Source organism: Ischnura elegans, chromosome 7 (assembly GCF_921293095.1).
Source record: "Ischnura elegans chromosome 7, ioIscEleg1.1, whole genome shotgun sequence".
Taxonomy (NCBI): domain Eukaryota; kingdom Metazoa; phylum Arthropoda; class Insecta; order Odonata; family Coenagrionidae; genus Ischnura; species Ischnura elegans.
The window spans coordinates 100,268,403-100,290,076 of NC_060252.1; the positions used below are offsets into that span (position 1 = coordinate 100,268,403).

General features: G+C 37.3%; 1 protein-coding gene across 1 annotated transcript in view; it reads right to left on the reverse strand.

The window, feature by feature from the left end:
- Window positions 1-21,674, reverse strand: part of LOC124161936 (low-density lipoprotein receptor-related protein 6) — a 588,121-nt gene that overhangs the window by 11,306 nt on the left and 555,141 nt on the right. The window contains exons 2-15 of the mRNA XM_046538203.1: window positions 16,157-16,242; window positions 15,265-15,402; window positions 14,399-14,589; window positions 12,952-13,242; window positions 12,250-12,488; window positions 9,348-9,511; window positions 8,458-8,631; window positions 6,869-7,102; window positions 5,220-5,556; window positions 4,439-4,583; window positions 3,373-3,503; window positions 3,135-3,288; window positions 1,100-1,376; window positions 34-358 (exon numbers count right to left, since the gene is read on the reverse strand). Of these exons, the coding sequence (XP_046394159.1) occupies window positions 34-358; window positions 1,100-1,376; window positions 3,135-3,288; window positions 3,373-3,503; window positions 4,439-4,583; window positions 5,220-5,556; window positions 6,869-7,102; window positions 8,458-8,631; window positions 9,348-9,511; window positions 12,250-12,488; window positions 12,952-13,242; window positions 14,399-14,589; window positions 15,265-15,402; window positions 16,157-16,242 (2,886 nt within the window). The remainder of the gene's footprint in view (window positions 1-33; window positions 359-1,099; window positions 1,377-3,134; window positions 3,289-3,372; window positions 3,504-4,438; window positions 4,584-5,219; window positions 5,557-6,868; window positions 7,103-8,457; window positions 8,632-9,347; window positions 9,512-12,249; window positions 12,489-12,951; window positions 13,243-14,398; window positions 14,590-15,264; window positions 15,403-16,156; window positions 16,243-21,674) is intronic.

Genomic DNA, 21,674 nt, shown 5'->3' on the forward strand with positions numbered 1-21,674 from the left:
GGTGGAAAAAGCCATTCCTTTCGAAATACTTACGCAAACATGTTTTCTTATCGGTGTCAAGTGTATAATGGGTGGGACAGGCACAGACACGAGACTCCTCTGGTGAGATGGATGAAGAGTCATTAAACTGCCGTCCAGATAAAGATGATGAGTGAGGCGTAGGCAGTGCAAGGCATAGATCGGAGCAACCTCCATTGTTCAGTGCGCAGTGGTTCCATCCGGATTGGCGCGAATTGTGAAACACAAGGATGTCTGTTATATACTCCAGCTTGCTATGTATCTTTGTGCGATTATCACCAGAGGTTTTGTTGGCTCTTTCTATATCTCCCGTGTACCAATCAGTCCAATAAATGTAATCCTGTGGAGCAGAAAACAATGCATTATAAAAAAAGTTCAATAACTGCACCCTCAAGAATCAAACTGAAAAGTATACATTTTAAATTCAGCAATATAGTGAGCAGCTTACAAAGCAAAAACAAGCAGAAATATAACACAAACCAAAATAAGAGAAATCATAGAATGGAATAAATGAAACTTAAACCTCTACCATTTAAATTATTGATAACTTTTTCATTCATCAAAAGGATGACATTAAAACTAAAACTAGAAACACAAAATCATCAAGAAAGGTCATAGGGTGAGGGTACTGCCTTCACTGTCTTCCTTTAGCATTGTAGTTGTCTGGATGGAGTCCTTTAAGGAAGACAGTGAAGGCGTGGATGGAACCCCCACCCTTGAATCTATCTCCCCCCTCACTGCTCTCACGAGACCCTAAAAAACGACCCTTTCTCCCTAAACCTTCAATATCCCCACATATCAACACTCAAACCCCATCCTCCATATTACCCTCTCCCCTTAAGCACTAAGATGTACATAAGGAAGTACACTAAGGCATATCATGCACTTGATAATGTTGTTTGTAACAATCATATGTGATGTGATAAAATAAATCCAGTGGAAATATTGCAATGTCTATCTTTACTAATATTAAGATTTTCCACCACATCGTGCCGCATATCACACAAGATATATATGAAACTCATTAATGGCAAGCAACTAGCAAGCTATCAAGAAAATCTCATCAAAGAGTAAACATTACCTGATATTGGGTGAGGCCATATGGACGATTCATGTCTTTGGTGACCAACTGAACTCGATTATGACCATTGAGATCAGAGCTTTCTATTGCTGGAGCATCAAACTCTGTCCAATAGAGACGCCTCTCAACAAAGTCAATGGTAAGACCATTTGCACGACCATAAGTACCAATCAGTAGTATTCTCCTCGAACCATCCATAGCTGACTTCTCAATGCGGCCCTCCATCTGCGTTTTTTCGTAGCGAGAATTCCTCTTCCAATCTGTCCAGTACATGTACCTAAAAGAAATACGATATTTAATAAGTTTACTATGAATATAATTATACCGCAGGCATTTCATAAATATCTCTGAGTACAAAAGGACCTACTAGTTTACTTGTTGGCTTGTTTTATGCATACAACCTTCAATCCCCACAATTACCCTTCTAATTTCCAATTGCCCCCGTCAGATTTTCAAACATACTGGCTTTAACATATTAGCTGAAGCAAGGTCCTGAACCACATTAAGATTGATCAAATAGACATCCATGAATAGAACTGGTGAACACAACTTAAATGGCTTATATTTACAGGATAGGATCAAAAAGTACCTAGTTGGACAGAATTTCTGTAGTGAGAATGGAGAGGTGGAGGGGGATTGTATCACATGGATGTGATAGTGGGGAGCCTTCCAAAGAGTTTGATATTTTTTTCAAATAGAAATTAATTTTTTTCAGATTTTTTTTAGGAAAGCATGCAAATATCATAGTCAATGGCAATTTGCAAAACAGTATAACCCAGCATAAAAAATCATTTATGTATTTTGAACATAGAAAAGCATTAACTGCACCAAAGAAGTATTAACACAAGGCTCAAAGCCACTACATATTTATATCACAAATTAACTCCTAGCACTGAAATAATGAGTCTAGCTCATCATGAACTTCTGATGCCAAATTACGCAATAACAAGTGTAGTTCGTCATCAGATTTTCATAGTTTTAGCACTATTTAGGGGAACAATATAAAAATTATATTTTGAAAGTTTAAAAATGTTAAAACATCCTAAATGTATATAAAGAACTCATATTTCATGAAATAATTTTATACAAGAAGCTATAGCTGTTTTTTCAATGTTCTAATAGGAAGAGGGTTCGCTAACTTTGATTCAGATATTCAGAAAATAAGTTGAATAGGAAGGGGTTAAATAATTTATTTATTTAATCCAGTCCAAAAACAGCACAAGGCTAATTACAGAGGACTAAAATAACGTGAGAAACAATTTAATAATATTAAGCAACGTAACCAATAATGAGCAAAAAATATTCAACAGTATTTACAAATAAATAACAAAGAATAGTAAATTTCATTTGGTGGTGTGAGGAATAGCGGGAAAATTACGATAGTGATGGTGCAAGATGGATGAGGGATGAAAAAAAGGATCATAATTTGGAACACATTTGGCATAGGAGTTAATGGAAGAAGGAAGTCTGAACAGAAAGAACGTTTAGAGACAGAAAGGCAGGGGGTGAAACAATGAAATAGGTCACTCGAACTCGTCGCGCACAAAGGAACACGAAGCGGAAAAAAAGAAAGAAGGTCAGATTATCTGTATTTGCCATTAATGGTATTTAAGAAGAGTCTCCGGTCATTGAGGATACAGCAATCCGCTAAAGTAGCAATGCTAAGAGAGGATCTAATCTTATTGAGGGAGAAGTTACAAAAAGGCAAGTGGCAGTAGCGGACAATAGAAAGGAAAAAATTCAAAGGGCGTTCTAGGAGCTTTAATGAAGAAGGTGGGGCCGTATACCAGATTTGGCTGCAGTATTCTAGGACCGGAGAGACATAGGAAAGGAAGAAGGTGGGTAGAGCAATTAAATCCAACACCTCACTGCGGCAATACATCATTCCCACCAAAGGCATAGCGTGGATGGAAATGGATTTAATGTGCTCCCGGAAGAGCAGCTTAGAGTCAAAAATAACCCCTAAATTCCACGAGGGAATTGTAACAAATTCAAGTTTTAGGATTGCAAATTAAAGGGAGTAGAGCGTACTCACCCTTCTTGAGGATCAAGAACAATGCTCCTCGGCTCTTCCAAAGATTCCCAGACAAGTGCCCGCCGAGATGTGCCATCAAGGCGAGCCACTTCGATTCTCTTGCTGCCTGTATCAGCCCAGTAGATGTTGTGAGCAACCCAATCCACAGCCATGCCTGTAAAATGATTATGGAGAGCATGGGTATCACAATATCTATGAACGAGAACATTGAAAATAGCTACAACTATTCCAAACATACCTTCCGGAGAATCCAAACCAAATTCTATTATCTTTTCAACCTCAGATCCATTCATGAATGCCCGAGTAATCGCCTTGATCTTGATGTCCGACCAGTATATCCTGTTGTCGTTAATATCAAAGTCTAGGGCACTGTGTGAATAAATGGTAGTCAAGGTAAATAATACATTCCTATGAGTTCAAAAGTATTTGTGAGAAGTGATGAATTGCAAAACTTAAATTGTATTGATGAAAACAGTGGACTTCATGATTGATGTTGAAGTCACAGGCAACATTGAACAAAATTTACCAAACACATTTTCCACTACATTTAGCAATTTTTTCCAAAATCAAATACTATCTAATTGCATTATCATAAGTACCAGACTAACAAGTTTTTCATTAATTGAAATATTAACAAACATGAGAGGTGATATCTCTCAAAAGGACAAAATTTGACTAGAACATAATTTGGTCTCTTCTGTTTTACATGTGGTTATATCAAACGTTTTGAAAAATGAGCAGAGGAAGGATGACATGGAAATTAAAGGCCATTGTCACCACAAAAGGAGTATTCATGATTTAAATTATATCAGCCTAGGATGGATAATTAAGTTTTACATAATATTCATTGAAAAATAGATAGAAATCACTAAAAGTTAATTTTTCTTAAGGTAATTGTGGAAGTATACATCTTATTTCCATTGAGTATCAATGAGCCCGAAGCCTCATACGTATTCAATACATATGGCTATATCAAAGGCTCCATATGAATGTAATAATACATATAGCCACATTTACTTAACTCTTTTAACAAAAAAATGTTTTTCATTGAATTAATAATACTTAAATTTGTATTTGATTTTCAAAATAACATAGACTTGAAAGAGAATTCTCTAAATATGTAACTTGATTACACTAATACTAAAAATTATAATTTCATGATTGCTTACTTAGTTGCATTTAACCCAATTTAGTTAACAATGCCAAAACAAGATATTTATAAATTAGGAATTAAAAGTTCACAAACATAATGCTCTAGAAAAATTCATTACTATTAAAATTATGTACATTCAGCTAGCAATTACCTGGCATCTTTTACTCCAGTCACAGGAATTATCATATCATTGTTGGTGTTTTCTATGCTGATACGACAGATATTTTCTTTTCTTGAAAATAGCAAGAATGCTTCAGGAACTACACATGTTTTATTATCAGATATCAGCTCATATCCTGAAATAGAAGGATTTAAGTTTAATAACGATTATAAATATGAATCAAAGTGACTACTTATATGAGAAATTATGAAAAAAGGAAGATTTAGAATTGACACATTAGAAATTCTTCTATTACCGCTGTACCAATTGGTGATTGTAAGATAATTCTAATACAAATTAAAAGATAAAATCCCATGGAACAGATTAGAATAAACGAAGGAATGAATGACACTGTAACACGTGGAAAGGAAAGATGTAATAGTCCACTGGAGAAAATAATATTTCTCCTCACTCAGTATGATATATCTTTTGTCCAAGACAAGCGGTGATCAAATACAAATTATTAGTGATAAACCAAATACATACAAAAATTGATAGTGTTCCGCCTAAAGGCTCATATGGCCAAGATAATTATGAAAAGAGTGAATCTACAATCATCACACTTTATCACTCATGTGAAATGCAGTATCTAATTGCCAATATAGTACACTGAAAATGAGGCAAGAGCTTAATCAGGTTCCTTACTTGCTTTTTTTTTGGACACTATGATCCTTTATTATTTAATTATACTGAAAAACTTCCACCATATCTACTGATATACTATGATTCAGCTGAAATTATTGAAGCAAAACCTTCTAGGTGGGTGACTCACCAATCTGACAGGCGCAGACATAGTCATGAGGCCTGTTAAGGCATAAGTGGCTGCATCCCCCATTCTTTTCTCCAGCACAAGGGTTCTTGCTGTTGGCAACAGAAGCGGCGGCAGCAGCAGCGCCACCAGCCAAACCCACCGCCTTCAATCCCATCACGTTGGGCAGCTGCTCGACTATCACTTCGCGCTGCTGACCCGTCAACTTGTGAACACGATCTATGCTTCGACGCTGCCAGTCCGTCCAGTACAGGAAATCACCAAGGAGCGCCAAGCCAAAGACGTGGGGCAAATAGTCACTGATTACCTCTCTGCGGTCAGTTCCATCCAAATTGGCAACCTACAGATTGGAGGATACAAGATGCTACTTAGTAAGACAAGGAACTAAAGGAGAAGATCATATTTATTTTATTTATTTCATCACCAAAAACGGCACAAAGGCTTTTACATTGGCTGTTCCTTAACTAAATAATACCTAAAAGGTAACAAATAATGGCACAGTAAATAAAAACTAACAGAAAAAAAATTTTTAAACATAAGAAGGGGCACTATTGATTAGACAATGGTGAATTATTGAGATGGAATTTTAAGGTGGCTTTGTAACTAGTGGCGGAGGAAAATAGGTCCAGGGAAGGGATTTTTGAAGCTATGGAGTTAAACAAGGAGGGGATTCGGTAGAAGAGAGAGCGTTGAGAGATGGAGAGACGGAATCGCGGAATGTGAAGCAGAAAGTTATTTCATAAGGGACGAGGAGGAATATGAAAATGGAAAAGAGGGAGAATTTCATTTGTCCGTAGAGAACCACGAGAGATTCTATGCAGAAACATGAAATCAGATAAGACATGGCGGCTTGTCATGTTAGATATCCTGAGGGAGGAAAGGATAGCATCACGGGCGTAATATCTGAGTGTGGGGATTCGATGGCAGGCTACAGCAAGGAAGAAGTTTACAGGATGGTTGAGCAAGTTTAGAGTAGTGGGGCAGGCGATAGAACAAACTGGTGAGCAGTATTCTAGTATGGGGAGAATACATCCGAAAAAAAAACTGTTCTTCAAGCGGTAGGGTCGTGAAGGTCTGTTAGTCGATATAGCATACCAACAATGGCCATTGCTCTCTTCACGATCATCGAAATATGATCCTGAAATTTTAATTAATCATGAAAGATGGGAAAGGAAAAAATCTACTAAATACAGCAGAAGAGTTATAGCCCACTGCAGATCACTACAAAACAATTTTAGATCAGGATTTAGAAACTTTGAATTGATATGAGAAACAAATTGATCTAATACAGCATGATAAAATTTTAAAGCTATAGTTGTAAAAGCTTGCAATACCATTATTACATGTTACATAGATTAAACTGAGACATTAAAAAAATTGTATCATTTGTAATTGATCAAATTTTACAACTTTAAAATTTGCAAATAAGACACTAGTATTAATGCATGTGAGCTTTATTGAAAGTAAATGAAAAGAAAATATTATGCATCAATAAAATATTTATATAAAATTTAAAAATCAAAAAATTTAAGCATTATAATTCTAGCATGGAAGAAATAGAGATTGTAAAATAGTTCTCTGAAAACGTTTAAACATTAAAAATTTGGTGGAGCCAGCTAAATTTAGGCACTATAGCATCTTCATATACAAACCTCTATTTTATCAGTTTTTGCATCACACCAATATATTTTGGCCCGGGGTACATCAAGGACAATGCCATTCGGCCACCCTAAAGTGGTGTTGATGATTTCAATGCGGTCAGTCCCATCCATAGATGCCCTCTCAATTTTGGGATGTTTCTCACCCCAATCCGACCAAAACATCCACCCACGATCAGGAGCCAAAGCAATAGCTCTGGGTTCCGACAAATCCTCAGAAATGAGGACCTACAGGGAGAAAAAGAAAGAGTTAGATATGAGACGAAGATTTCATCTTTTGTAATTTAATAACAAAAGTTACATTCAAGACATTGCAGTGGCTCCCCGTTTCATGTTCCTTCTCCATATTTCAACCAAAAATCAATATGTGAGGGCCTGCAACTACATTCAACGGCTTTCATTCTAAAAAACCATGCATCACGTTTCAAGTTTTCAAATAAAATACATATTTCTAACATGTTATTCTCTCATAAATGAGCATAGGTATTACATCGTTACCAAGTTAAAGTAGAAATACCAACATATTACATACATACTTGATAAAGAGGAGTAATGTCAACAATTTTCTGCGTTCCATTTTCCATATTTCATATCTTAAATACCACTCAGACGATCATTTATTTACAAAAAAACTTAAGGTGCTTATAATGGCATCCTTAAGTAATTATTATGATGATGGCAACACTTCTCTTAACAGCAAATAGGTCTTCAAACCAAATATTGATTGGTTAAAAATTAATTAACTTGGAATTGGCAGTTAAGGAATGAATACCTGAGGCATCATGATTCTTCGATGCATGACAGAGCATATAATGTAATATGTACACATTTGGCATTTTGATACTTTGTATCAGGTACCAAATTCAAACATGGGATTTTATGCAAAACCACAATGAGAAAAGCATAATCAAGAAAGTCAGTTGACAAGTGGAAAGAAGAGGAATAAAATGTTTGAACTAATAACAGCTGTAGAAGCATAACAACCACATTTTACCCTTCATAGGATTTCCCATTCATCACTAGCTTCCACTCCAAATCATAGTTTATAGCAACATGAATGTTAACGCCATATGATATGAGTAACAGAAACTGGTTCACAGGAGCATACATACTGTATGAGCTTACAAAAATCACAAAATAGGGAAACAAAATCGTGCCTTCCAATTTTTGCCCCATAGCAGAGTAAATATGTATCAACAAAATGTAAAAAGCTAAAATCATAGCCTTTTCATAATCACAGGTGACTAACACTAATTCCCTATTTTACTGAATCAATGAGTTCCAAAATATCAGTGTCATTTTGAGGCATGGTCTTACTGCGCAACAATACCAGTGTTAATCTGACACACACATGAGCCATAAAAATAGATAATGCCTCATTATAAAAGAATAAAAAGCCACTTTTTGTTCAGTTTCTTGGCAGAATAATTAAGCAATTCAATATCAGTCTGCAATTTAAATACTGCACTTTCCTCACCACAAATTGAAGAAAATTTTCCCTGAATTTTCACCAACACTGTGCTGAAAGGCCAAGAAGAATTTCTTTGATTACATTAACAATATGCAAGACAACCAAAACTTACTTTACGATAAGACCCATCGAGCTTGCACACTTCAATGCGATCAGTACCAGTGTCAGTCCAGTATAAATTTCTAGCCACTGGATCTATAGCGACACCATCCGGATGCTGGACTTCCGCTGACACAATGTCCTGCTGTTTCGATCCGTCTAGGCGGGCACGACGAATGGCATACGACTGAAGAAAATTAAGAACACTAATTTTAGAGCTCTGAATGCAAATAGGATAAAATTATAGGCTTCATTAACATAACACAAATAATATAGCAGATTAATAAGAACCTTACTGGGCAATATCAAAATTACTCATAATCATCATTATTTCATAGATGATTCTCTATAGCAGTGAAATATTACCACTTCACTGCACATACAATACAATTAATACAATTAAACACCTATTCTCATGCGGGCTCTGACATAATTGTAAATAAAGAAAAATGAAAGAACTCTTAAGTGAATGAAAAATATGAGCTTTTACTAGACATTGACGGTTATTCTCCTATAAAAAGTAAACTGCATGAAAACCAATGCTTATGGATTGGTAAATTTTCCGTATGAAACCTTCATCATAAAGCACTTCTTGGCCTCCAAATAATAAAAATTATAGCATATGTATTGCAAACAAGAGGCATTTTCAATTTAGTACCACAGAAAAATTAAAAAATCTTAAATATAATTTCATTTTGTAAGTGTTTGAATGAAGAAAATCTCCAGAATTTTTATGCTTATAATGTAATCATTCCGTAAAAAGGGCAACACATAATGGAAATGTATATAAGACAAAATCATATATATCGATAAAAGGCTTCAGAATATTTGAAATACTTCAATTGGACATCAAAAAAGTGCATCACATCACACCTTACAATAATGACACAAACACTTCCCTACCTCATCATCAGTCCAGTACAAGAAGCCTTCAACTGGGTCAAAGTCAATGGCAATGGCGTGCTTGACTCCTTGCAATGGGATCACGAAGTTGGTGTAGTCGGGAGAGTCAAGGGAAATTTTGCAGATTTCAGTTCTCTGGACCAGGAGAAGCAACTCTTGAGGGGCTGGAAAAAAACAGAAATGCAAAATTAGCCATAGTTTTCCACGGCATTGTCTAGATGATGTCTCCATGCTTCTGGGTTTCATTGCGTGGATTTTCTTTGCGACGACAGTTTCTCGGGTATTCAAACCGGCGTCTTCAGGTCGACCTGACCTGAAGACGCCGGTTGGAATACCGGAGAAACTGTTGTCGCAAAGAAAATCCACGCAATGAAACCCAGAAGCATGGAGACGACATTAGCCAGTTGTGACCACGAGTGCAGCGAGGGGGGGTTTTTGGGGGGATAAAACCCCCACCAGAACTCAGACAAATTTTAAAGTATGATCTATTTTACTAAATTCGATTAATATTACCTTTACACTAGAGTAAGGATTAATAAAATATCCCTCAGAAAGCCGTAAAAATCACCATTTTGTACCATTTATCTTAAAATTTTCCTGGGAAAGGGCCCCAACATCTCTCGCTTACCCTGGTGGGTATTCCATGCCCTCTAACCCTCCAGTATTAGTTGCACCTAAAACCCCCCTAGCCTTAATTCTTAACTGCACTCCTGGCATCTATAATGGCTCTCTTGCCAAAAAACCCAAGAAGCTTATAGAAAAATTGAAGAGACGACTGTGTGATGCTAAGGGAAGTTAGCACAGATAGTACTACATCAATAACATGAATCACTCCCAGTTTAACTGTTATCAAAATTATAATGCATTACATTGACAAAAAAGTCAAAATTAAGATTCTTATGGCATTGAAAAATATAAATGTATCATTCAAAGTGACAAAATACATTAATGACAAGAAATCATAGCCTTCTATCTTGCACCCATAGCCATCTTATTTGCTCTAATTCCATTAATATTTGGCATCTACACCACAACTTGACTTTACTCAAGCCTCGCATCACATATAAACTTTGAGACAGGACAGTAGAGTCCCAAGGCAGTAGCAAACCATAACATAGACACTAGCACGCAGGAAATTCTGTATTTATAATATACTTATATAAGATAGATTATAATTTGCTTATCCCCTGATATTGCCAACTACTGAGAACTATGGGAAATTATTTCAAAGACTCAGCACCTATTTTATATTTTTTCTTTTTTTTCGATTCAATTTCCTCCATAATGAATATTTTATAAAATATCTTCCCAATTATCTAACATAAGGAAAACACACAAACCCTTAATTTCCTTCTTTCTTATGCAAACACCTGGAAAAGTACTGAATTTGTAAGAAAAATTCAATATTTTATATTTTTTCATTTCTTTCGATTCAATTTTACAGGTACATATGTACTTGAAACTTATTGTATGTGAAACCTAAAATAGGCTGGAGTAATAAGATGCTTGACAAGGTGCGTTTTACTTTGATTAACTTAAACTGCTACAACTATGGAGTTACGATAACCTCGAACCTCACGTGGGGAACACTTATAAAGAATATTTGCGGCATAGCCCTGAAGAAATTAGGATTCGTCAAGCGTATTGTGGGAAGATTTTCGGATGAGAAAGTGAAAGAAAGGTGCTATTTCGCTCTCGTCCGACCGCACCTTGAATATGCAGTGAGCGTATGGGATCCAGTGCAGAAAGACTTAATCCGCGAACTGAATAAAATACAAAGGAAGGCTGCGCGTTTCGTCAAAAACTGCTACGGGCGTACAGACAGCATTACCCAGATGTTAAGCGAATTAGGCTGGGAGCTATTGGAGACTCGGAGGCTGCCCGCTAGGCTTAGATTGCTTGAACAATTGAAAATGGATATCTTTAAGAGCGACACAGAGAACATAATATTAGAGCCACACTATATTTCCAGGTCCGATAGAAGCGATAAATTAAGAGAGATGTTTTGCCGAACGGATAGATATGGGAATTCGTTTTTCCCCCGGACCATAAAGGACTTTAATAAACACTAGTACCAACCTCGTAAGAGTACTTAATTTTTTTTTTTTAGCTGTAAACGGCTGGTGTCCTAACACCCCCTGCCACACGCCTTTTAGGCGGCTTGCGGGGTATTATATAGATTTAGATGTAGATGAATTAAATCATTACTATCCATTACTGGTCCATTAATTACATGAGGTGATTTTGACGATTTTTGGACTCCCCCCTCCCTGATTAGTGAGATATCATTAGATTTGGCTTGACCACCTCCCTCTAATCTCATGTTAGATTGTTAAAAATGTGTATTCTCAGTGTAAATGGGCTAATAAATGCTTCATTACATTGGATTAATTAAAACAAACAATTTCTTTAATTATAATTACTAAATATTTGTTTAGAGTAGTATCTGAGATCACTAATATCGTTGATTGTTTGAAGTGTAACTTAGTGAAAGCGATTCATTATTAAAATTAAAAAGAAGAACTTTGTGGTTTAACATAAATATTAATTCACAAATTTACGACCATGGTCATAATGATCATCAAGTGATGGTGACGTCTAACGTTGAAACCATGGTCGTAAATTTGTGAATAAATATTCATGTGAGAGCACAAACTTCTTCTATTTAATTTTTACACTAATATCGTGGCCTAGAATCACAGTTCACGCATCACAAAACATTACGTGACACTTGCCAGGACTCCCCTGTCTCCCATGTGAGATTGAGTGAGAATTGGCTCCCCCCAAATGCCTCACATAATCAATGGATATATCAGAGTATATCAGAATTAATAACTCAGAGAGCTGACCAATCAGAGTTAGGTCAGCTCTCTGAGTTATTGTGACCTGAAAAAAAACCTACCGTCTGCACAGGTATGGTTGTCGACAAGCTTGATTCCAGTTGGACAGGCGCAGGTGTAGCCTGGTGGATATGGGGCCAAAAGGCAGAGATGAGAACAGCCTCCATTATTCTTCTTGCAAGGAGTGTCACCGGGAGGCTGTCGCTTTGGATCAAAAACATGAATATCAATGGGAACGAAGCTCCCGTTCTGAAGCTCCTTAGGCTTGGCACCTGGCCTATTTTCCATAGCATAAATGCACCTAGGGAATGAAAAAAGTTATTTTGTTAGCTACACACTATATTTACCTCATTCAAAAATAATTTTTATACAGTCCATTACACATTGGTAGTACACACAAATAGAAAAATGCATCAAAATTTAACTACCATGAATATTTTAGGATATCTGAGCAAAATATCTTTGATGAATAAGACTTTACGAGGCACTGAAAACTTTTTCATGATGGACAAAGGTTAAAAATTTTTATAATACATATTTTCCAAAATTTACAAATAGATATATTTTCATTGCAAACATGAGCATATGAAAAGATAAGTTTCTATATTAAGAAATGAGATTAAATTTTGTCTTAAAATTACAGCAAAGAAGAGAAATTGGATACCTTCATAAGTATATAATTGATTTTTAACTATATATTACACAGGTATGTTATTTCCAAACCTAACAGGTAGTTTTAAAAAGTGATATATACAAGCACTCACAATGTTTTCCAGTCAGTCCAGTAGAAAGTATGATTGTAGAAGGTGAGAGCATATGGATACAGGAGGTCATTTTCGCCAATTTTCTTCTTCCTTCGTCCCTCATAATCCATTTCCATGATGAAGTGGAGGCGACCATCAATCCAATACACCAGGCGGTTCTCATAGTCAATTGATAACCCATTTGGCCAAAAGATGTCGTCACTCACAACAACGGTTCGAGTCCCTGGATCACCATTCATTCCAGCTCTCTCTATCTTTGGAATTTCACCCCAGTCGGTCCAAAACATCAAACTAAAAAAAAGCAACAAAAAATATACAATTAGTCCAATGGAATCAAAAATGAAAAGAGTGTATTAGCTTAATACAATTAAAAGGTGGGATAAATGGCATATGTAGAGAGAAAAAAATTACAGGATTCACAGAGTTTTGTGGATATCAAAAATTCACATAAGAAATACTATGCATTACATCTACATATATATACCCATTTACAGGAATTAACACACTTATCAGAAGGTCTTAATGACAGATGACTGTTCAAAATTGTGAAAAAATATTACAGACATCTTTGATGAAACCTGCTACCAAGGTTTGTCTTGAGTAAGCAGCTGTATGTGAATAAAGGCCGCTTTACCTGGTGAATTTTCATTCGAAAGACCATTCGAATAATCTTGCGAATGACCATCATTCACCGTGTATAACGGAAATTTCCTGCATTCGAATGAAATTTCAGGCCTGTTCTAATTTACTTGAATGATTTCCGTGAATGATATGAGCTCAGAGCATCCACCTTGCCATTGGCATCCACCTCGGAATTTTAAGATCATATATAAAAACTTTGGAAACATAGTAACCCATGCAATAGCTCAAATAATTAATATGTACTTTGAGGTAATAAATTCACAAACATCAATTGTCTAAAGTGGGTAATTGGGAAATAACATTCGGGATATTTAATGAATAAAAACGTTGTTTTTTTTCATTCTTTCTTCATAATCAAAATACACTCTCGGGTAGATGAGTAGGTAATTTTCAGTAAAGCACCACAGACGGGTAGGTAATTTACAGTAAACTAAATGGATCTACAGGATAAACCTTTAGAGGCCTCGTCTACATGTCAATAGACATTTTTTCCCTGCATCCTTAGAAAGAGTTGGACTTTGGGAAGAATTAAGGAAAGGGGTTTATTTGTGACAAGCACAGCAATGCCCCAGGGGTTATGATAAGTATGGAAGGACTGGAATGAAAGGTCATCATCAAGGCAGCACAAGATACCACAAGCAAACTTAAGATTTGTTTTTCCAGAGAAAGATAATTCGACCCTATGTGAGGGATGACTCAGAGATTTTTCTCTAGATTGTTGTGACCCATACCAGGATGAATACGTTGATTAACTTTATGGCTACCATTGTTACAACTACAGTGTCACCTGTATAGATATATTTACCTGTCCATGGGGGCCAAAGCAATGGCTCTTGGCTGGTCAATGTCCTCCCAGAACAGCACCTTACGGTACTTCCCTGTGAGTGTGACAACTTCAATCCGGTTGGCCTCTCCATCTGTCCAGTAGAGTTTCTGAGTAAACCAATCGCAGGCCAATCCATCTGGTGATATGAGCCCAGATGTTACCACTCCAAACTGAAATGTAACAGGGAAATAAATGGATGATACAATTTTGCAAACGGCAAAGTGAATCACGTTCAGGAAGCTACTACTTCTAAAACTTATAACACTACAGAACATCAAATCAAACTAAAACATTTCAATTTATTTTAAGTTTTAAAACTACTTGAGAATTTTCAAATCCAAATTATAGAGTAAGCATAACAAAATCAATTCTTTCCTTCCAAAACTTGAAGGAAACAATGTTTGAAAGAGCTAATTTTTTTCCACATAAATAAGAAACAATTATTAAAAGATACAGTGTCTAGCGTGATATGGTGGAAATCTTTGATATTCAGCTTATTAAAATCACTTGCCGAAACCATGGTCGGTGTAAATAAAAGTGTGTGGAAACAGACAAGTGGTTTTAATAAGCTGAAAAAATTATTATTGAATCAGTAAAATGAAACGTTTTTAATCTATAATTTATATAGTAGTGGGGACTGTAACATAGGGTTTACCTACCTGATTTCCCTAACTTTAGTATTAAATGGAAAGCTGGGTAAGAAAGTAGAACTAGTAAGCATTTGGATTCTGGTGGTGGTAATTGAGACACGACACACCAACCGTGTGATGGTTCAAAACTGTCGATGGAATAAAACTGGATTCAAATCCATGCACTAGAAACATCCAAATTTGCGTGCAAATTACCTTCGAGGACTTTGGCACACGTGCAGCTGGGTTGGCTTTGTTGAAAGGAGCACATTCTATCACCTCAGCAGCTTGATCAGCCCAGCATATGAGCCCACCCTCGTAATAAAAATCAATTGCGTATCCATCTTCCAAATCCTAATACAGACAAAAATGAAGGCATTTTAGACAAAATTACAAGAGAAACAGAATTTCAATATTTAAATATTAATGAATCACAAACATCATTTTGAAATCATTAAACTGAAAACAAAAAATATGAAAATGAGCATTGATATCATTAAGAATTTCCTAAGACATTGAGAAGTGGGACCGCATTCACAATAACATCCACTGAATCAAATGTAAGAGGTCAAACACATTTTGAAACACGAATCTGTGCAAAAAATTAAATTTTTAGGATTAGTAAACTATATACATAATAGAATATTGCTTACACTTAAAATAGAGAGATACAAACATAAGCACAAATAACCAAGTCAGTGTCTTCACTTCAAACACAAACATAACAAAAACTTCAAAGAAATCTTTTGTAAATTAATGATTATATATAATATATGTCTTTATATTTCGGAAAGGGGGGGGGTCCGAACCCCCTGAGCCCTCCGCCCCCTCGCTACGCCACTAAACCCATGATCATGAAAAAAACCGACCCGCCCCCAACTTGAATCACTGCCAAGCAAACGGTTAAAATAAAAGCAAAACACATGAATCCATCATGAATTATTGGGGTAAGGCAAAGCTGGAACAACACATTCAGCTTCGTGAAAAATGGCGAGGAAGACTGCAATAATAAACTTTCTGATGGAGGCCAGTACTGACTAATTTAAACCTAAAATGCCTGTAGAATGGCTTACTTATAGGATTAGAGGTCATCGCTGAACCAACTCACCTCAATCACAGTTGTGGCTTCACTGTTCTTCTTGGCAGAGGCAAGTCGAATATCCTTTGTCGTGGAGAACAGCAAGTTTGAGTAACCTAAAATAAAAGTAAAATTTGACGATGAAACACCATAAAATTATTTAAAAAAATGAAGTCAATGAATGCTTAGTCCAATAATAATAAGGGTTAGGCAACACAAATGGGGTGTATCAGTGTATCATTTCTGATAGTTTGACACCTGCAACCTACTGAAAATAACTAATTCATTACTAAGGCTATTATGGACTTCCTACCAAGCCAAAATGTTCACTATCAACTGATCCACAAGCATAGGATGATGATAGAGTTGGCCATTGAATGTTCGTGGAAGAAAGCAAGAACCAGTGGAGATTCAATAAGTATTATACGACGTAGCAGAACAAAAAAACAGGGCGAACGACTATTGGTTAGTGAATGTGACCGATTCATCAGATGTATCATACATTTAATTTGTAAGCAAAAGCAGAAATACATTTCACTTTTCAGGTAAATAATCATCTCCTCCTAAATTATAGTACCTAACTACGCCGCAGGGAGCAGCAGTCCTCAACAGTAAGGCCTTTGGTTATCAGGGCCACGAAGATGACGTCGTTTTGATGACACACCCTCCCTCGAAATAAAAAAAAATGCCATTCAGAGGGGATTTATCGAGGTTGAAACGTAATGTTAACGAAAATTTCGAAGCTCAGACGAGCCCACGAAACCTGTTTAGCAAGGAATCGAAATCTTGGGAGCAACGAAAATGACATCACTCGGACGTCATAGGCTTGAAAGGATGCATTTCATGCATGCAAAAGTATGCATTCGAATCCGAGGTTGAGACTCCATTTGGACGATCCAACACGTCAAATGAAAATACGGTCGATCGGTAAATAAGTTCCCTTTTTTTGCAAGATACATTTTCGTGTCACGAAATTAGCGTCAATTGGTCGTAAGGACCTTTACATTTACAAGAATGAAAATCAAAATTATAGTTACGAATTCGAAGCTGAGACGTCACATCATCACCACTGGTCAACAATCCTAAGATTGATCTCTCCATTCTATTCTGGTTTTCACCGCGTCCGTAGTGTTTTAGTGACGACAGTTTCGTCACTAAACTTGACGTAGTTCTCCAATTAATTCTCCCATCAGCTAATATTTTCACACCCACGTATTTCCTCTCTTTCACATCCTTCTTCATCTGTTCCATGTATTTTATGCGACGTCTTCCTTTTCCTCTTTTTCCATGTACTTGTCCCTCGACGATTTCCTTCATCAGGCCATCACGCCTCAAAATATGGCCTATAAGGTTTTGAGACATGATGGCCTGACGAAGACAATCGTCGAGGGATGTCCAGAAAAATTCCGAGGAGTCACCACGTTTCGATTCCTAACTTAACCCTTAGAGTGCCGGCGGGGAGCGCTATTGCGCTCCTCATGCAATGTCACTCTTATATGCTGACAATTAACTAATCATACAATTGTCAATATTCATTTTATTTTAACATGAACTATTTTCTTTAAATTATAAACATTAACTCATAACACCAAAAATTCGTCAAATAATATAATAAAAAGGTGAAACCACATATAATAAAGATTTCCTTAAGTTTTTGAACATATACCTCTACTTGTTTTTGAGACCTAATTTTTTCCCCTAACCTACTGCAAAATCAGCAAAAATGCCTCGGCACTTTTGGCGTAGTACCTAGAAAATCGGTCGGCACTCTAAGGGTTAACATGGAACGGAGAAAATGGCAGGCGGTGGCAGGGAACAACCGTGGGGGTTGCGGACAGGCAGGAGAGCGGAACCACCAGTACGCCAAAAGTACAAAACAAAAAGATATCGGAAAGTTCTAATTGGGCGCATTTAATGGCGAAGGGAGCGGGGGAGAGGGAGACCAAAACACTCAAACTAATGGCCCAAGTTCGATCCTCCGCGCTGGACCCCTTGGGATGAGATGCAGCAAGACAATGGAGAGGAAATTGGAAAGGGTGCGGAGTGGGAATGGCGATGGGGAGGGTGGGTGCGTGAAGGGAGAGGACCAAGCTGCACTCGGCAACCGACGAAAGGCGGAGCAGGGGGGAAGATGCGATATCGGACCGTACCATAGTGCCCTGGGAGTACAGAGCATACCTACAAGGAAATTCGTGAGTGCGCAACACCTCAAAGCTTAGGCCACAACGTTGGGAAAAAAAATCACGAGAAAATTTCAATACTGCTAAGGATGTGCGACTACTCAAAAAATTCGAGTCGAGTTAAAATACCTGTATTCGGTAGTAACGAGAATTATTTTTTTACTCCGGTAGTACCGGCCAGTGTTTTTTTAGCGGTACTACCGGAGTATCGGTACTATGAAAAAAATGGAACAGCGACCTACACGTCAAATTTTATTCGATCGCAGTATTTTAGGCATAACTAACACCGATTCTTGTTGCGTAAAATAATAAAATTAAATGTCTTAACATTAGAGGAGCTTTTTCTAGGTATTGTCAGACTGACAACGTTAGCTCTGTGAGTAAAAAAACTTTTCATTTTAAGTTCTCGGCAGAAGACGTTCTAATGTTGGTCTGAAAAAAAACCCTTGGCTTTAGGAAAAATACTCATCTGATAGAGTTCCCGAGAGAACTTCACACTTCATATACGCCATGAAAACACCAAAATTTAATGGTATGCACCAAAATCATTGCCTTTAAAAACTTCATCGCTATCACCCTTCTCACTATAAGAGAATCTAGCCTCCAGGCATTTTTCCGGTAAATTATCGAAAAAAATCCGGTTAATGATTTTTTTCAATGTATTCTTTCGATGATTTGCCGAAATACCGGATAATTTGGGTAAGACAAGCGTTAAATAAACGAAGTGTTAATTTGCGCTACTGCCATTAATGCGGGATCGTCGAAAAGTTTGGATCGTAATCGTCAGACCTCGTATGCATACATGACTAAAGGTACCATTTCATGCCATTAAAGGAATTCCTTCAGTTACCGATTAAATATTCCGTTTTATATTAAACATATAATAGAAGACGAAAGAAGATTGGAGGCATTCGAGATGTTGGTATGGAGAAGAATGGAGAAGGTGAAATAGATGGAGAGGAAAAGGAGCGACGAAGTGCTGGATATGGTTGGCGAGGAGAGGCAGCTTTTGGATGAGGTATGGAAGAGACAGAAGGTATGGATGGAGCGAATATTTAGCGGGGAGGGGATGTTGAAAATGGTGTTAGAAGGTAGAATGTTAGGGAAACGAGGGAGGGGAAGGAAATGAATAGGATTTTTAGATAGATCGAAAGGAAGTAGGCCTTACTGTGAATTAAAGAAGGCAGTGCTGGGAGGAAAGGGAGGCTCCCAGATCACTTCTTCAATACTCCATGGAAACCTACCTTAATCGGTAGAATACTGTAATAATAATATTATTATTATAACCATTTCACCATTTCGCCTTCTCTATGACCTAGTCTTCTCCATCAGTCTTCCTTCCCCACACGACTCTCTCTCTCTCTCAATGAGATCAAACCATTTAAGATTCGATTAATTTCTCACCTTCCTCCATCAATCTCTGTCATGATTTAACTCTCCCCCACCACTCGAAAAATGCCCAAATCGTGCGTAAGGAGCAGTTTAAACGTGAATGCACAACTCGATGGGCTCCGAACCTGATGTGAAAATGACTTTTCAAGCGGAGGAAGGGCGACCGTAGAGTCGGGGTTGGCTGATAGCGGAATATATCGCAGGGGATTCATACATTAGGACCACTCGACCGAGAATCGCAAACCTTCCTTTTCTTTTATCGCGAAGATGGTGCATAATAACGGCTGCTTCGATGACGGACGAAAGATAGTAAGGGAAGGGGCGGGCTCTGAGAGAATTGCTGTCCTTCAGCCCCTCATACCCTAAACCAGGGGCGTTACTCAGTATCAATTTACTTTTCGTCACAGATTTAGCGGAAAGCGGGCATTGTTTGGACGTTCAATAAGTGATCGTCAACGGCGCGCGTACATCGGCACACATCAGCGGATGAGATTCGTTTCCATCGTCTTATTGTTAATTGTCACGAGAAAAGAATGACTCAGTGAACGATTCATATGAAGATCCAAGAGAGCTCTCCGAATATTCATTCTTAAATACAGTTATAAATCATTATAAAATCCTAGAGTTGTTAGACTTGATGAAGGGCGATTGAGATAGAAATTCAATTCAAGAGTATATGAAAGCCATCCATTGAAACTGCCTCTATCCTGTTGCATATGCGACCCGCACACCAAATACGCTACTGGAAATATATAATTGTGGCTTCATGGCATGGATGCACGGCCCTGGCAAGTATTCACTGGCTATTTATATTATTATTTCAGTATTCTATCGCTTAAGGTAGGTTTCCATGGAGTACTAAAGAAGTGATCTGGGAGCCTCCCTTTCCTTCCAGCACTGCCTTCTTTAATTCACTGTAAGGCCTACTCTCTTTCAATCTATCTAAAAAATATTATTCTTTTCCTTCCCCTCCCTCGTTTACCTAACATTTTACCCTCTAACACCATTTTCAACATCCCCTCCCCGCGAACTACTCGCTCCATCCATACATTCTGTCTCCTCCGTACCTCATCTAAAAGCTGCCTCTCCTCACCCACCATATCCAGCACTTCCTCGTTCCTTTTCCTCTCTGTCCATTTCACCCTCTCCATTCTTCTCCATACCCACATCTCGAATGCCTCCAATCTTCTCTCGTCTTCTTTCCTCAATATCCACGTATCCGCACCGTAGAGAGCTACACTCCAAATCAAACTCTTCACTAATTTTCTTTAAACTCTTACATAATGATCCTCTCAGAAGCTCCTTCCTGTTCATCAACGCCTCCTTTGCAAATGCAATTCTCTTCCTAATGCCCTTACTACTGTGTCCGTTTTCCTCTAACGAACTGCTCAAATAATTGAACTGCTCAACCTGCTCAAGTTTTTCAACTCCTTACAAACGAGTGCCGATGGAGACAACGTACAGCTTAAAATAATTGTATTTATAATGGTAATAAAAAAATACTCTTCCGTGTAAGGTAGGTTTATCTGGAGCATTTTGCGAATAACCCCGACCTTCCCTCATCCCCATATTGAACTTCCCTCTCCTGTTCCCTTTCGTTCTATCAAAAAATCCCATCCTCTACCTCAACCTTCACCTTCACAAAGCATTCGTATCCTCAACACGGCTTTTAATAACCAAACCCCGCTTAATCCACCAACCCCGATCATCAGCCATGCATATAAAAACCCCTATGAGCGAATAAGTGTTTCTGAAAATTCAGCTTCATGAATATACTTTCCAAAAAGACAATTGCAAAAAATAACAATTTACGATTTAAATAAAGAGGGCCAAAAATTCAATTTTCATTATTCCACAAAACTTTTCTTTCTTTCTTCAATTCGGCTTCATGAATAAGCTTTCCAAAAAGACCTAGTAATTCCAAAATGAAACAATGTATGATTTAAATAAGGTGGCTCAAAAAATTCAATTTTGAT